This window comes from Falco cherrug, chromosome 8, assembly GCF_023634085.1.
Source record: "Falco cherrug isolate bFalChe1 chromosome 8, bFalChe1.pri, whole genome shotgun sequence".
In the NCBI taxonomy this organism is placed as follows: domain Eukaryota; kingdom Metazoa; phylum Chordata; class Aves; order Falconiformes; family Falconidae; genus Falco; species Falco cherrug.
In genome coordinates this window covers 7990399-8008609 of record NC_073704.1, presented here as the reverse complement: position 1 = coordinate 8008609, position 18211 = coordinate 7990399, and the positions used below count along the sequence as shown (strand labels likewise).

Sequence of the window (18211 nt, the reverse complement as noted above, 5' to 3'; positions counted from 1 at the left end):
TAACCCTTCCATTCTGCAAGATACTAACATAGAAACAGAGAACAGAATATATTTTACAGACTTCTAAGCGCTCTGTCAAATGTCAAGCATCTGAGCTACAAAGAACCAGCTTGCAGCTGAAGTTAGACCAGGAGATAGCTGTGGAGAGGAGAGATATATTTATTTTAAAACACAGCCTGAAGTTAGAAGTGTTCCTAGTGTTATCAGTGCCGGGTATTCACTTTCCTTACTTAAGGAGTACTGACTTCCAGGAGCGGTTACGTACCACGAGTGGTGTGCTGCACATACCAGCCCTGCGCCTGAAAGCTCAGCGTCTTCACGAGCCCGAAGACCTGATAAAGAGAACGTTCCCTGTTCTCACTACCCTGTCAGGCTAAAGTTTATGCTCCAATAATAAAAATTAAGTGCTTTGGTTTGAGTTGTTTTGGTGTTTTTTTTTTTCCTCTTTTCTCCTGAGTGGGGACAAACGGAGGTGGTGTGACAACCAAACCCAGCTACAGGCACAAAAAGCACTGATTTATTCAGCGTTGCCAGACAATCAAGTCAGATTAATCAACATCAGGAACCAGAAAAAAAATAATCTTTTTTCCCTATTATAAAGAACACGCCATATGCATTCCTATTTCAGTTTAAATTCTAAATGAAAATAAATGCAAAATATGCATTTAAGCAGCCATAAGTAAACATCGGAAAAAACCAAAGCTTTATAGTTCCACTCAAAAAGTTAATTTAGTCACATAAACAATTTACTGACAGACATTTGGCACTTCAGGCTGTGAACGAGATTAAGATGAGCATGAGGTTGCCAACGTCAAATTATCTGAAGATGAAAACTCACATTTCTTGCCATTCTGGAACCGAGCGCAGGAATTAATTGCCGAATGCAACAATTCTTTATATTTTAATTGGGGGAGGGGAAGATGAGAAAGAAGAGGATCCTAAACAAGAAAAGCAGATGGGTTTCCAGAGAACTGCAGAATTGTAAAAATCTGTACGCTATAGCTCAGGATTTAAACAGCAGCGCTAGGTAAATACAGAAATCCTTAGTTGAAACTCAGCAAAGTTGTGCAGAAATGCCCACGTACCCAAAGTCCTTCGACCAACACCATGACACAGCTCAGCTGAAGCCTCAACGGTTTATTGGTGCCATCTGCCCCTCCAGCACGGGCACAGAAACCGGAGACCCGCTTTCCTATCTTTCGTTCTTTTAACTGACGACGAAGCAACGCGTTCTCCGCCAGGTGTGAAGTCCAGCGGGACCAAAGGGCAACGGCTCATGTACCGTCCGGCGTTCACGCAGCTGCAACCCACAGCCCGGGTGACGTGGTGACAGGCGTACTGAGAGCAGTAAGCAAGCCAGCGGCCTCTGAACCTCCATTGCACAGAGGCAGCACGTTGCAGAGGTTTCGCCCCTCGATTCCTTTTTTTCGGCATGGCACGTTGGGCAGAATTTCAGGAACACCTCACGGTGCTCCTCATCTGCATGAGAAGACAAGTTTTTCCCACCATCCTGGCAACACGTGCCCAGAGAACACAGGGAAAATGCCTGTGTTTTGTGAACTGGGGTAGAAACCTCCCCAAGAACGGCAATCTGAGAGTTTCCCCTTCAGCTGAGATTTTTATGGTCTACGAAATAGAATGGGTAACCATCAGGTCCTACTGCTTCTGGATGCTGATACATCCCTAAAAGCCCATAGACAGAAAGTATTTAATTTAATGCTCTGAAACCCCTTTCAGAGAACTCATCTTTATGCCGACACGGTTTTGGAGAAGCAAGCTCAGTGAAAAGACAAACGGGACATCTGCCCACATCTCAGAAACATCACGTCTCCTCTCTCCGTCTGCCTTCAAGCCCAGGCAGGGCGCAGGCAACGTGATGCTCTCCTGACTAATGCTCAAGCTGTCAGACAACCACGAGATTTCCTTGCTGACCTCCTCTTCCTAGCCCAGCACCAAAATGATATGGCTTGCCCCTGATTTAAAAAGTTCTAGAAACCAGTATGAACCACCACCACTTCCAGGGTCTTACCAGCCAGCCTTTGGTATCCTACATCATGCTGCAATGGCACAATGAGGAACGACACAACTATGAGAATAATATAGCAGAACACCTAGCTGCTGCTGTTTAGCTTCCACGAGAGCATCAAGATCTCTACCACATACTTTATGGTGAGGATCCAGAAGGAGACACAGCATGCTCAGAGACAATGAAATTTGCATCAACTGCTGAAAACTGCTGAAATTACAGTCTAAATGAGGTGGTGCTGGCAGATTGCTTGGGCACCTTAGCAAATTTCATTAATTGTGAAAATACAATAAGGATATATTCCTGTCCTTTTTCGGAAGAAAGAGGAGCAGCAACTCATAATTTGCTCTGAAACCAAGGATGATGTTGAAGACCAATTTATTATTATAAGGAACTTTTTTGTCACCCCCATACCATGCACAGCAATTGGTCTGCCCCGCACACCTTACATTATGGTTGGGAACCACAGGTCACAGAACTGCACCTCCCTATGTACAAATGAAAATCAATCTGAAATTTGAAGTCCTTGCCATGCATTATTAGCCACAAGAAAAGTGCTCCAGTAGTTCTGAGAAAACACCAGTTGCCCCTTCCCTTTCTTGACTGAGTAAAGGCATAGACACCACACTGGTGCCACCACCTAGGACATTGCTGTACAGATTTTTTTTTTTCATATTTCTGGTTGACTGGGCTACTTTAAGTAAGAGCTTATCAAGGAAAATTTTAATACTGGAAGTTTTTGCGTGTGCAACCTCATGCTGAAAGGGGATAGTTTTCCAGAAACTGCTAAAAAGTAATACTTTCTAACCCAGGTTTCCTCAAGTTGTGTTAGGCTATTTAGAAAGCAAAGGCAATAGTAAGCTCTTGTTAGCAGAGTTTACCCTACCGAACTGACAAAGTTCCCATCTGGGAATATTTGCTAGAAGCAATTTGTCTGTTGATCACAGCAAGGTACGAAAAGTACAGGAACGTTCCCTTTTCCTTCCTATTCTTAAAGACAACGTAAGCTACCTGCACATATGTGTCTTACACATGGCAGATTTTACAATATTAAACATTAGGAACTGCAGGAAATCCCAGAGTAGCTCTAGAGCAGCAAGAAAAAGGACAAAATGACTTTATATTTGCTTTTTACTAATGATTTCCTTTAAAAAGGAGGAAAAAACTCTTCCAATCTATACCATCTATATACACTTAAAACAAATTCTGAAATTCTATAAATCTATTTGACACGATATAACTTATCCTAGTCAAGAGCTTGCCCCTTGAATTCCAACAACTCTAAATGGTTTTCTGGTTCACTTTTGAAATTAAAGTATTATGACGGTCAGAGACAAGTGGAACCATTTTCTTTTCCAACGTATAGCAGAAGACTCCATCATTTAATCATTCCAAGTGCTTACGAACAGGAAAGTAAGGCAAGTTGTAAGGTCTGCATTAATATAAACACTCCAATGACCTCTCATACCCCGTGGCACAGTGAGAACTCAATTTTACATTAATAAACCCTAACACCAAACTGTTAGAAACTCAAAAGACACCAGGTATTACAACTTACATAAATTACAGCCAAGACCAAATGGCCCGTACAAGCAATTGTACAGTGATAAAGCCTAAGTGGATGATATTTAAACAGATATTTGATTTACTGGAGGATTTTATATCATGCTAGAATTCAAATGACAATTTACAAGTCCAGAGGAAAGAAATCTTTGTCCCATGCAAAGTACTGTTTGCAGTGCTATTTCAGAAGAGCTTAATATTGTAACTTTAGGGAAGAAATTCTTTCCTCCGATAGTCTCAGGACACAGTCTTCGAAGCCAAACTATAAAACCTGACATTTAAAAAGAGAATGAACAAGCTACTTCATCCCAGGTAGGAAATAACATCCCCAGAGCTCTGTGAGTTAAGTCTCATGAACCTAATTTTTGCAGTACAGCTGGCTGTGGTTTCTTCCATCAAAAAAAGAGCTCTGATGCCAAGTCTGAGGATCCGTCTCCCAAGTTGTTTAGAGATGTGTAAACTGTGAAGACTGTAGAACAGAGAGCACCATCTCTTAGCAGTAGCAGCCACACCAGTAGTTCATAAGTTTTCCATCAGAAAAAAAAAACCCTGTATTTTGTACTCAAGTTCAAAATGCCTCAGAACAGGAATCCTAGCCAGATTTTCCTCCACTCCTGCAAACAGTCCTGCTTCTCCTAGCTAAGAAAATTTGCCGAAGAAAAAGAATGTATAAATTAAAGTAAGAGCTGAATTTGCATAGGAGGAATCGTGCAGCTGCAAGTTCTTGAACCAAACTTAACACCCAAACAGGTTACGAATGGCTCCCCTGAGACTAGACAGCCCTCTTACTCTCCAGCAGCAAGCAACTACAGATAATTCCGGGTGGGGAAAAAAGAAAAGATTCATCAAGAAAAAGATTTATCAAAGAAAAAAATAAAATAAAAATCAGACTAGCAACGCGATCCAGGAAAAGCTCTCAGCCAATAGTTGCGGCAGCAGTAATTGTTCTAAATCTATCAATAAAGCTATGCTGCTCCTTCACTGACTGCAAACACCAATTTCTTTCACAGAGGATTATAAGTTGATGTTCATGGTCTCTCTACTGCCATTAGGGTGATAAACAGTTTAAACTACATCAGGATCTGACATGTAGATCAATTCTGGGTCCATAAAGAATCTACACAAGAGGTTCCCGGACAGGGATTTACTGCCCCCAGTTTTTATTCTCTCTTGCTGCTAAAATTACTTCTGTCAAGTACTTACAAGAGTAAGAAAAAAAATGTAAAAAGATTTAATTTTTCATGTGCTGCTGTAACGGTCTTTTAAAATTTCTGAGTTTTTAAGGCAAATATGTTACTGCATTTAAAATTATGCTGAACAGCAGGTGGTATTTAGCTAAATAGTGAGCCAGTCACACAATCCGCTCACTATCAAGCAGACAGCAATTTGAAACAGTGAACTAAGCTGTCTAGATTTTCTCCGAGGGCAGTCACAGGCTTCATGTTACCAGTGCCAAATTATATTAGACATTTAATTTTAAACCTCAGGTACTTAAATGTAAAACCTTACAACAGTAATAGTCATAAAGCAGTGGGGCATTCCATTTCAGAGAATGGATTTTTCTATTTTTCCCCTTTAATTTAACCAGCACCTCCTGTTTTGTGGCTCTGCCCACTACAAAGTAATTTATCTAATTAGGAGATGTTCAGAGCTGCTTGAAAGACAGAAGCCCCAGGAAACCAAAGGTCTGGTTCGGAAGACTTTGAAAAGTTCTCTGGAGCCACACAAAGTATTAATTTAATGTGAAAAAAAGGTGCAGAGAAAAATTGAATCCCAATATGTTATTTTGTCTACAATAAAACCATGTGACAATAAGCAGGCATATTCTCCAGTACATTGGCATTTGAATTCCAAAAGATGCTTAGCTTCTCGCCGTACCTGCTGCTTTCACAGTATTATCTTTTTATGACTAAAATTCAAAAATCCTTTAATAGAGAAAAAAACCCTGAAATTAAAAAGGGTTTTTCATGCGCCAACTTGCCAACATAAAGGACACATCTATGAGCTTACCGAAAGATGATACACTGGTAGCAATGAATTATCCTTGAGGTTTTGTAGCAGTTTTATCGCAATACTTTGGTTTCTGCTGTCCCTTAGTTACCTAAAATTCACCCTTAGTCCCCTAAAATTCACCCTTAGTCCAATTTCCCCCACGTATTTGTAAAAAAATACCAACCACTTTTTTATTTTGTTTCTTTTTAAATTAGAACCTCTGCAAGAAATTATTCAAGTTGGGCTTATTCAGAAGTACCCACCAGTCACCTGCATTTTTTGAGTAAATATTTCATAGATAATTCTAGCTGTCGTCTCTTTTGATCCAGAAGTAATCGCATATGAACGTCAAGTCAGAAGAAGGTACTGCACATACTTGGGAGTGCAGAGCTCGTGGAGATGAAAAGGTTCCCTTCACCAGGAATTTAAAACTACCTGAAGCTCAGCATCAGGACAAGTCTTGTGAATCTCTCAACAACAGAAACAGCATTACAAAGTAAAGGGGAAGGGAAAAGGCAGGAATTTAGGTTATATTTCTACTTTTCAACATTTTAATTACATGCCACTTTTAGGAACTCGCGGAGTTCTGCATTTTAACGTTTCTCCTCTACTGCAGCCTCACTTGTCACATCTGGCACTAGGGAGCACAGGGACGGCGTCTGCTCACCTGTCTGCATGTATGTCAAGGTGTAAAGGACCAGTGGCTAGATCCTGCCTCTCACTTGCCTTCCTTCTAGTGCAATCATACAATATTCAGCAACCTTCCTTTGAAAAGCTACAGGATAAAAGAAGGGTGCAAAAAGCTGAAACTTTGGTACAACCTTTTAAAAGCAAAGTAGAATTGGGCTGGATTAAAATGACAAAGCAGCCCGGTGAAAAAGAGAGAGAAATAAGATGGCCTTAACCGTGAAACCAGTTCAGTCTAAAGAAATCTGTGTAGGGCAATGCTGATTGCCCCAGAAGTCTCACCAGTTTCCAAAGGAGTGGGTGAGTTGGGTGGAAACAGAAGAGAACAGTGCTGAAGCATTTATCACGCTGCTTAGCAAGACCTCTGGCTGTCACCGAGGGCAAAATAAAGCGTGCTTGCTTTAGAAAATTCTTGGTCACAATCTACACCATTTTGATGCAAACACCGTGCTCCTGAAGATGCTGCCCACTAGCTCAGAGCTCCAGAAATGTCTGTGCTTCAGTAACTACAAACTTGAGAGCTAATGCCACTCAGAGGCAAGGTGACCATGATTTTAAACCCTCTGTTCTCATGAAGTGGCACTGAAAAGCTGTCCGAAGCTGCTCAAAACACCAGAGAAAGCATCAGGGCTACACTCAGGTTCAAACCTCATACATATACATACATACATGCACATACACACACACGACACGAAATAGTTTTCATATTCCTATAACGCTCACTATTTTGGGGATGGCCATCAGAAACAGCTTTCCTCCACCCTTCTCTTGTCCTGTTCACATTTCTCCCCGTTACCCGTATTCTCAATTTTGTCTTAGTTCATTCTTCTCTTTCACACACCTTTCTCCTTTTCCCCATTTTACAAACTTTTCGTGGTTTCTCCAACTGCCAACTACACCCCATGCTCCCGGACCCATGTACTTCACCGGTAAGAACCCTCTCTGCAGCACACCGCAACAGAAACACGCGAGTCCCTGCCCACCCACTACAGCTGCTCCAAGGATGCTCTAATCTGCATAGGCAGCAGGTCAGCTATAGGCGACCAGCAGTATATCTGTCCTTCTCAGGCACTCCATCGAGGCCAGATGCACTGTTTTGTTACCAAGTATCACGCATACCCTTCAAAAAACAACAACCCCTGTCTCACTGTTATGATCTAATCATTGCAAAACACCATCTGGAATAGTGTTTGCTCCTTTTAATACTGTTAAACGCTCCACAGAGAAAACACTACCACTATGCAGTAGCGTGCACACATTAAAGCCAGAGCACAGCAGAGAAAGGATATGCTGATGAAAAGATCTGGAGGATAATTTACTGCTAATACCTACCACGCAGAGTAAGGAAATAAGAATATCAAGTGAACAACCTACATTACGTACCTGAAATTAAAATTAAGCTGTCTTATAATTACATTAGCTCTTCCTGCTGAAAAAGAAGTATTGTATTGATGTGCTCTCTTTTATCTAATTTCTCTTTTTCTCTCTACATGTTTGTAGATGCTACGAGTTTGGCTTCCAACAGAGCATCTGGGTGAACATCAGGTTGCATTTTTTCTTTTGTCTTTCCAGAAAAGCAAACCACCAAGTTTCCCCTTCACCCGAAAGCAGATAACCTCCCCCAGCTCCAGGTTTCTTACCACTGCTAATGCCAGAGTTTGCAATGACTGTTGCCTCACTCCACTGATCTGCACTGGAGACTGAGTAAGAGCGCTGATGCATACCATCCGGACGGCTGTTGAAGGAGACTAGACTGATGCCACTTGCCATCTGAGACACAGATGTGCTAGTAGTCACGTTCCCTAGACATAAATGGAAAACAAATTGTGTCAATAGAGAAGACAAAATTGATTCGTATGAAGATGGATGGGTCATCTTAACAGAGCAGAAAAAGAGATTACTCAACCAACACAAAACCAGCGCAGCCCTCCCTGAAACTCTGAAGACAACAGGCCTGTGACCAGCTTGGGGCACTGCAGATTTCAGCGGCGCACTCAAATCTGGCCAGCAACTTCTGACAAAAGAGCCTATATTTTCCAGATTTCACCTCATTCTGTTCATTCATCTTCTGGAAAACACAATCCTCCACAACCTTGCTACAAGTCACCTTCTCCACTTGTTACAGGTAGAGCACAAAAGACAGACTGCATGCAGAAAATAAATGTATTCCTGAAAATTGCCATTTACACAAGCAACCGAGATGAGACAACTAAGCCAACTCAAAGAGATTAAAACAACCTACCCCTAAATAATAATTCACTAAAGTATGTCCCCCAAGTGAAGCCAAGAACACAGTGATGGGGAGCAAATAACTACTAGCACTGTGAGACCAAGAGAAAAAAAACGTATCTGATTTTTCACTTTAAAACAATATCGTGACACAAAGCACACACCAGAGGCTCACTCCGCTGACTGCAAATATCATTCCTGTGGCTCGTCCCACAGCAATACACCCATCACAACTCTGACTGAAGGCTTACGACACAAAAGGTGAGATACAATGGATAGCCTTTACCCAGTAAACGCTAGAAACAATTCTGTATTTTCACGATCATCGAGGTCTTGGACAATAAAATGCTGGCACGTGTGTGCGGGAGGAAGTAACAGGGACAGGTTTCTCGCCATAAAACAGGAGAAGTGTGATCTGGTTGAATACATTTTAGAGTCAAAACAATTAAAACCTTTCCAGAAGCTCAGGTTTCTGATGGTCCTTCTCGCAACTTGATATGGGCCAAAGTCTGCTCCGCCGTTTTGGTTTCCGAGTACATTTTACTCCATTCCTAGCACTGGACTTGCATATTAACGATAAGGATACACAGATTTTACAATGCCAGTTTCACTCCTAGCAGGCTCTTGAAAGGTACCCCACAGGTCTGTGGATTTAAGAATAATCTTTAAAAACAGATGTGAAGGGAAAGAAACAGATGCGATTTTATACAATACCCTAACACTTTACATTTCCGTTGCACCTTCTACTGATGAGTTCAGAAAAATTAATGAATTAATTTTCAATGCTCCTGTGAGGTTGTTAATTATCTGCTATCATTTCCCCCATTTTTCAGAGGTTAAATGACCCAGGGCCACAAAGGAAGATTGTGGCAGACTTGAAAATAAAACCCAGATCTCCTGACTCCCAGTTCTATCATTATGTCTTTTCCCAGAGCAGCCTTTGGGAAGACAGCAGAGCTTAGTGAACTACTTTGTGTTTATTAGAGTTGGCATAATTGTCCCTCTCTCTCCTCCCCTTTCCCAAGACTAAATCTCATCTTTAGTCCTTAACACAGATCCATCACTACAGTATCTGTCCACCTGAGCCTTGAAGGTACTTAGTCTCAAGAACTCCTTCTGTGTGGCAATCTCTACTTGGTAGACATGAAATACATACAGAAAAACTAATTTGCTCAATTATGCAAAGTTTAAGGTGGATCGTGGAACCATGTTGGGACCTCCCAAGGCACTGCTTTAGCTACCGGCACGTAATTCCTCTCTAATCACCTTCCCTGGGCAACCCTTTTGTCCAAAAGAATTCCATAATCAGAACATCATCTGACAAACTGTTGGAAAAAAATTACACCTCTAGCAACCGGTCCTCTTCAGGACATTGTGTGCTTGACTCCACCTGAGAGCAATTTGCTAATGCTGGTATTTCAGCAACTTCTAAAGACATCTCCCAAAGAAACGTTCAGCAAAGAAATCAGGCCTACAGAAATGAAGGTACAAAGCAGAGGATCGAATTATAGCTCAGTATCTTAAAACTGTAATAGAAAATGGAAACACTAACTGACAGTACCTATATTTTGAGGTTGCTTAAAAGAAATACCTCCTTCTAAATAAACTTCTGCGATGCCGCTGATGCTCAGTTTGAAATAGCTTTTTCCTCTGGTTTTCACAATCCAGATAAAAAAACCCCTATGAACATTATCAAATTATTTTGATGACAACAAATTAAAGGGAGTAACGGAGATGAATGACAGAGCATGAAACCAAATGGACTCTAGAAACTTGAGATTTAGGCCAACATAAACACTGTGTTATTCAACAAGGAGAAGTCCTAAGCTCTGCTCCTCGGACAAAACTACCTGGTGTAGCAGCAGAGGCTGGGGACCAGTTGGCTGAGTAGCACCACCGCTGTGAAGGACTCGGGAGTCAACGACGGATGCCAGAACATGTGCTCAACACAAACCACTAGCTGGGCACACCTTGATGAGCATCTGAAAGACTGTACTTAGTCCTGGGTCCCCCATTTCAAAAGGGTTGTTGGGAAATGGGAAAAGAGCCAGGAAAGAACTGCCAAGACAGTCAAAGGTCTTTGGTTTTGCTGTAGCACCTTTTTGGGCATCTTTAGATTATTACTGGTAAGTGGCTTTGGAAACAACTTAGTTTTTCACAAGCTTCTACCTCACCAGACTGAAGAGCAATGACACAAAAGCGGGTTTTTTTAGCCTGTAGCCATCTTTCACATTGTGCCTAGTAAAATGGGAAGCCACATGTGATAAATCCCTGCAAGAGCACCTTTGTTACAGAGATCACAAAGGAGAGAACCGGTAGGTGAAAGCTGAGATGGAGCATTTCCTAGGTATCATGGGAAAAAGGAAACAATTACTGGAAATCTCTGCCTGGATGACACTTCCCCATTACTCCGTGCTGGGCGGCTGAGTTGCAGAGAGCAGCAATATTTGTATGTTGACATCTTCCGCCTAGTTCATAAGTTTTTGAACACAAGTGTCCAGCCACTTTCTAACCATGATGCAAAAGGAAAACCTTAAAAAGATAATATCAAGCCTTCTACATCATCATGTCAGCACCAAACGCTTTACTTTCACCTTAGTGCCATCCTATGAAACTTCACACCCTGCGTTATGACATTAACCTGCAGAGGAAGTGGCTTATTCTGTGAACCAAGCAAGAATTTTTCTTTCACTTGACATTTCTGAAAGGTATGGGCTGCTAGCGAGAAACAGGTGCCAAGTCTCATCACGTAATACTTTACTGATCAATGACGCAACCCAGCTCAGCTCGTCTTTTCTATCACCACCGCCCCATAACCCTGCTACCTGCAGCCCTTGCAGTTACATTCATTCAAGGTCGAATTCCACTTTGTTCACGTGCTGTAAGGTTTTATGGAATATCAGACCACACTGGCCAGAATCCGTGGGTAGATATCAGAAGGGCTGGACTACTGAAAACAGTGTGCCCTTTCTTCTCCCCCTCCTGAACATGTTCAGCTCTAGCACAAACTTGTTACTTACAACCTTATTTAAAAATCATTATTCCTGATCCATTGCTAATTTTTCCACTTCTCAGTCTAATCACAGCGTGCCCAGGACATGTATTCCACCACCCCAGTAGGCACTAATGTTGTCACACCAAAAACAAGGACTACTGGAAGCCAACTGTGGTTCTTGCACTCTTTGTACGTTGCACAAAGCTTCTACAAAACAGTCCTACGTTTTTTCCCGTCTGTAACAGACAAACCCCAGTCCAGACCTTCACAAAGCAATTGTCCTTTATTTCTGCTCAAGGATAAAGCCTCAACAGCAGAAAATCTCAGTCTTTTAGCAGACAAGTGAAAGACAGTTAAAAAGAGGCCACCGGCAATACTCATTGAAAAGTAAACCCTGTATATCGGGTTAGGTACAGGAAGCCTTTATTTACATCAAGCTCTTATAAGCAAGGCCATGATGCATTCTGCATCTGTTGTCTCCCCTGCCTGTACATGTATACACACACGTGTCTATATACGCAGACAGGTAAGATAAATATTTCGACATTAATGTGAAATCATGGTCAGCTACTTGGCCCGTTCTGGAGTTGTGAAAGACTGCCTCTTCAACGACATCATATATGCATCAGCTGGTTGCTCAAGTTGATTAGCAGGGGGCAGTTAAATTACTATGCTAATCCATGTATTCGCAGCACTGTTTCCTTGATATGGATATGTGTATATGCTTACTGGGAAGCCTTGATTAGTTCAAGCTTCAATGTGTCAAAGGCTCCAGATTCTTTCCAAAGAATAATTTTAGCTGTACTCACATCCCTAAAGTGTGGGAGCTGATTTGAAAAGGTACTTACCTCTACCATATGCTATTTTTCTTTAAACAATTTGCATTTCAAAGTGACTATGGCATTTATATTTGAATGAATATCAGTGTGTTGCCAGAACTGGTCTCAAATGAGCAGAAAAAGATGCTGGTCTCCTATTGAACAAAAATGTTTTCATCTACCAAAGGAGCATCAAAGGAAGAGTTCCTCTTTCTAGCTCTAGACAGCTTTATTAAAACTATCTTTTCTGATAATATAAAATAGCCCGTTATGACCGCGCTTACAAAACGTTCAAACAATTAAGCTCTACAAAACCCATCCAAATTAAGATTCAAGGTAATTTCCAGGTTTGGTCAACGCTTAGCAGAACGGCCTCTAAGAAAAGTGAATGCGCTCACACTAAATCTAATTTATATATCCATCTAGTCAGTGTAAATAGCCACGAAGAGCAAAGACAAGAGACTCGGTACAAGAGGAATTAAGCAGAGTGCACCTGTGTGTACGTATGTACACGTGAAGAGGCTGACAGAAACACACACGCTGGAGGCAGAACATGTCTCCATTTCCTGCGCACACAGGGACTCACTTTGGCTCTTCATACACAATTGTTCCAGATTTATGGAACAACAGACCATAAATGCAACGTCAGATTATGATACTTAGAAACATTATAAAAATAGAAGAGATTTATACAAACACAGGACCATACAAGATGCTAAGTGCGCATCTAGTCAGTAAAAATTGAAAGATAAAGACTCCATGTATTATAAAAAATTTAATACAATATACAATAAAGTTTAACATACACGTTATCTTACTTCTACACGGTAACTGGCCCAACAAAAAAAGAAAGTATTGTCTTTGTCATGTTGGTCTTGCAACAGAACAGTACGGTGGACAGCATTTTAACAATTCCTTTTTTGCTGTCTTCTACCTTAACAAAAATAATATAGTGAAGCATCGCTGGGCAGCACAGGGTATTTTAGCAGACACATCACTTTACACTAAGCCTTTACCAACTACACCACCCACTAATTACAAATGCAGAAAAAATATAATTCACAACTATACCCTAAAAAGTGAGATACAAGTGACTTAAACACATGGAGGTGGTCTCCACGTCCTGCTGCAGACACATCCGTGAGTTCTCCCAAACAAATCCATTACAAGAAGTTATGTTCAGGAGTGCAACTAATACACTCTTGAATTTATGAGAGGAGCAGACATTGCAAGAGTCACGAAGCAGAACTGTATTTTTCCATGAAGCAGCCGCTTATGAGACCCACAGAGAGCGCCTGCACAGAAAGACTGAATCAAATGAACTACAGCCTACTGCTATGCTTTCACCCTGGCCATGTTTTATTTGCGTTATGCTCTTCATGTTCACAACGAGTTTCTCTTCCAAAAAAAGAAATAAACCTCTTAAGGCCAGAGGGCTGCGCTCACCAGCTGTTAGAACTAATGAAAAATACATTAGAGTTGTGGGTCAGGAAATCCTGACTCTTGGTATCAGAGGGTTAATTGTTTCAAATCACGTTGGGTCAATTTATGTTGCAGGAATACTGCCTATTCTTGAAATGCCCTCTAATTCAGGAAAAGGCACTGTCAAGTAGATTAGCTTGCCTGTTGGTTGTCCCGTTCCAAACCCGTGCCCAGCGCTGCTCCCTCAGGTTTCTTCAGGCATTAGGGTGCCACGGGGAAGTGAGAGGCCACTCTGCTGGCTGTGGAGATGGAAAGCGTTCCCCTCCCCTCCCCTCAATTCTGCATTACATTCGTGAATTCATCTTTCCAGAGGGCAAATCTTTCTTAAGAAGTGTCTGACCATCCAAGCCGTACCACTTTCTGCCTTCTGCTTTGCCTATGAATATGAACCTTGGGACAAGTCCTTCAAGCTGAGGAAAATCTGCGGGTTGGCTCTTCTGGGTTCCATCAGTTTGCTGCCTCAGATCCCAGCATCCACCCTTTACTGATGCACCCTCCTTCCCTTGCCAACTCTGGAGTTCATGCCCACCCCCGAAACCTGGGAACGTTGTGCTACTTACAGCTCCTCGCCTCTCCAGCTGAGCAGAGTAAGCCCGCATTGGAAAGGAAGGTATGGCCCAGGTGTCAGAGCACAGTCTGGCCACGTTCTTGGGAAGATCACCTGTGGGACTGGGGCCAAAGAGCTCCAACCCCCACAACCAGGTTCCTGAGTGGGGTTATCAGTGGGGGGAAAAGGCACTGAAGCGCCGCTGGGCATTCTGTTTTGATCTGACGTGACAACACATCATTTCTGCTTTGGGTTTATCAGGGACCAAAAATAAGTTGAGGTTCCTCACACACGCAACGAAAAAGAGCAAGACGACGGCATCTTTCCAAAACACACTGGCTCCAGTATCGACGCTCTCCTTCAATACACTGCCAATCATTTTCAATGCCGTAGCAGATGACTTGCTTGTGGGTTTCACTTATTTTTAAGGCTTTTCCAGAAGCATTTATTTCCTGAACAAACGTCCTGAGGATAAGCAGCTATTAATAGAGGAAGGCCTTCCGTCTCACTGCCTGGCAGGGCAGCCTCTGTGAACTGGGCTTGATTAGTAGCGTACAGAACCGAGAAGGGTCAATACTAATGAACAAACAAGGCAATGCCAAGAAATATCCTGGCAGTGAAGGACATGGTGCTGGGACTATAACGAGAAAAGCTATTATTCTCAGAGCATGCCAAACCAACACAGCAAGTGTGGAGGAAAATTAAGTCATCAGAGGAGACATCTCTTCTAAAAGAAAGTTAAACCCAAGATGTTCACCAAGGGCTTTGCTCAAGACCCCAGATTATTTATTCCGCTGGGATCAGAGCATGCTTTCCTTTCCCAGCAGGCGTATTACTATTTTTTCAGTACTTTAAACAAATAGCAGTAATAAATAAGGTACGTTTTGCTTTCTGGGCAACTCCTGATTGAGGTTACCTGCTTGTTAAGGGACCACATCTCTTAAGACCCAGAGGTGACCATTTCACACCGGCAAACGCTTTGCTGTGTATCGCTGTTATTTGGTTGCAAATCCTGTTAACAACTATGAATTTAACTTGGCAAAACATAACAGCGCAAAAAATCAAATAATTCCAAGGTATTATGCTGCTCTCATGTAAAGCAAGGCATGTGTAGGGGCCTGAGGCAAAAGATGTAAAATGCCTCCTAATCCCTTTGACTGTCTGTGGAAGTTATTAATAATGAAATTGGGGGTGGGGGGAGGGGGGGTGCTTACCTGCGTGCTGGAGCTCCATGGAAAGCTGTTAACATTAACTGAACTAACTTTGGGAGCTTTGCACGAGCCTACAAACCTCCCCAAACCCTGTGAGCTGCAACTGGAGACTCTTTGGGTTGGGGAGGGATGACTGCTGGTATTCAAATATCCTCCAGACTCTTTAAGAAAATGGAACAAAGAAACTTTATTTTCGAAAAAGAGACAATAGATACGAATGCGAGATGACTTTTTTTTTTTTTTTAATAGCTATTGCCACTGTAACAGCAGCTAAGTGAATGCATGTCTGCAGTGTGAGCAGTTTTGATAAACAGCCTCTGCGGGCCACACAACGGGGATAATGTATCCTTAAGTACTGCCAATGAGCTGCCATTCTGCACAGCCAATTACTTCTGTGCGTCTGTCACTCAAAGGAAAAATGACTGAGCCCATTAGATCAAACCTTTGTCACTGTTCCTAATGCACTCTTAGGCCTCATTAATCTGAGGGAGCAGCAACACAGCCGCCGGTGCCTCATTGCCTCCCCCACAACAGGCCCACGTGAATCTTCTCATCTCTCCCCCAAGTGCACCACGTTAATCAAGCTCTCCTTATTACCCCGGTCCCTGTCACGGCGGAGAGCGCTCTCTCTCTTAAATGCTCTCATTATGGTCCATCTTTAGAGCCGGCTGAGTGGAAGGAAAAAAAAAAAAAAAAAGAAAAAAAAAAAAGAAAAAAGAGCCAGAGAGAAAGAGAAGAGGAAAAAGCAAGTCCGATCACATTAATATTCATGACAATAATTAGTATTCTAGGTCACTGAATATTCATGCTATTAGTTTGGTTTTTTATGGGTTTGCTGGATGTCCTGATTGCTGGAGTGTGGAGGGAAACAGCATGGTTGGGACTTTAGATGTCAACGGCAGTTCAATACTCAAAACACATTTGTGATTTTTTTTTCCCTTTTGGTAAATCAGCTTCAACCCTCCTGATGGCTTTAATATTTTAAAATCACTGGGGAAAAAAACCCCGAGCAATTCTGCAACGGTCTTAACATCCAACCAGTTAATATTACAACGTGTAACCGTCAAAAATCGGTGAGATCGCATCGGGTGGACAAGACAGTTCTGTGATTTTATTCTGGATACGGCGCAGCAGAGGCATGAAAAATCAACCAGAGTGAAACAGGCGCGGGCTGAGCAGCACCGACTGCATCTTGTCTGGTATCTGCAGTCGTCTGCCTGGAGTTTCATAACACATTTCTACCCTTTATCTACCTAATCACCATTAGAGACGGGCACCATTTGCCCATCTCAGGAAAGAATCGTAAGACAGTTTGTTTCTTCCTTCTTTCCCTAAAGACAAAAATCTAAACAAACCCGGTTTTATTTTCTATGTTTAACAAATGCTGTGGTTTTTATCAAGTATTTATTTCTTTAATATTTGCCCTGCTCCTTTTTTCCCAACACGAAGGAAGGCTGGGTACTGACGGGAAGTTTATTTCTCTCTAGTTCTGGAAAGGGCAAATCCTAGTCCAAAGGAACTGCAGAAAATGACCTTGAGGGATCCCCCTCTAGTGGGACGAAAGGGAAATCTCTGATGCACTTAAAATTGGGCTTTTGCTTCCTTCAAAATGAGCAAACTGACAACTTCTCCCTTCATTCACTACAGCTGTATATCACTGAACTAACAGCAAACCCAACCAAATGGAAAACTGACTCGGGTGATTAACGACAAAAGTGAGTCACAAACTTGCATTTGTGATCTGTGGCAAAACCATAAAACTCACGCTTAAGTTGAAGCACAGAAAATGTTTCATGTAAAGTCAAGTCGTTTCATGTCCCACATCAGACTACTAGGAAATAGCTACCGACTACCACCTCTGGTCTTGTGGGAGCTTCACCAGATAAAATCTGCCACTGCCAAGTCACACGCTGCTCCAGCACACAACCTCAGTCACCTACAAGCAAAGAGTTCAGAGCGGATTCAATAATTTAGGACTCAGTTCTGCGTTTCTTTGCAAAGGCACCCAAGATCTATATGCTCTGAAGCAATTGCCTATGCTAGCAAGCGCTTGGCTTGATACACATCTTTACTCATTGTCAGCCTGATCGTAACATCTGAATCCTGACAGTAACCTCCAATAAAAAAAAAATAAAATAAAAAAAGATTATTACATGATCTACAAAAATACTGATGACTGCAGCCGACTTTGGATCGAGAATTGAATTCACACGCATCCCCACAGAGGAGTGATCCTTCCCGCTGTTTTCCATCACGCTTCCCCTCCTGCACATGGCACGCCACTACACTGGCCCTCGGTACCGGGGTCAGCAGCTATTAATTCAGATATTGTGGAAAACTGCTACCCAACGTGAAAAGTAGGGCTGTAGATGTAAACTAGGCTTAAAAGGCAAAAAATCCCTCGAACCCAAAGCAGCGGTTAAAGAACAAAATTATTGGACAGGTACTGGAATCTAAAGACATCATGTCAGAAATCTTACTTTGAAGGTATACTGGTCTTATTGAAACACTAGTTCTCTTTAACTTTTAAAAGAAAAATCTGGAAGGCAGTCCATTCCAAGTCAGCCTTATTCCAAGCACTTAAATGTAAAATAAGATTACTTAATGACCGCTGCATTGATTTGATAGATGATCACAATTAATAACAGATAGAAAACTCAC

General features: G+C 42.0%; 1 protein-coding gene across 14 annotated transcripts in view; it reads right to left on the bottom strand.

The window, feature by feature from the left end:
* The window catches only part of AGAP1 (ArfGAP with GTPase domain, ankyrin repeat and PH domain 1), a 382691-nt gene that overhangs the window by 102164 nt on the left and 262316 nt on the right, over positions 1 to 18211 (bottom strand). For 11 of the 14 annotated variants that reach the window (XM_055719301.1, XM_055719302.1, XM_055719303.1 and 8 more), the window contains one exon: positions 7909 to 8070. The exons of the other annotated variants lie outside the window; for them this stretch is intronic. In XM_055719301.1, coding sequence (XP_055575276.1) covers positions 7909 to 8070 — 162 coding nt within the window. The remainder of the gene's footprint in view (positions 1 to 7908; positions 8071 to 18211) is intronic. 14 annotated transcript variants of the gene reach the window in all.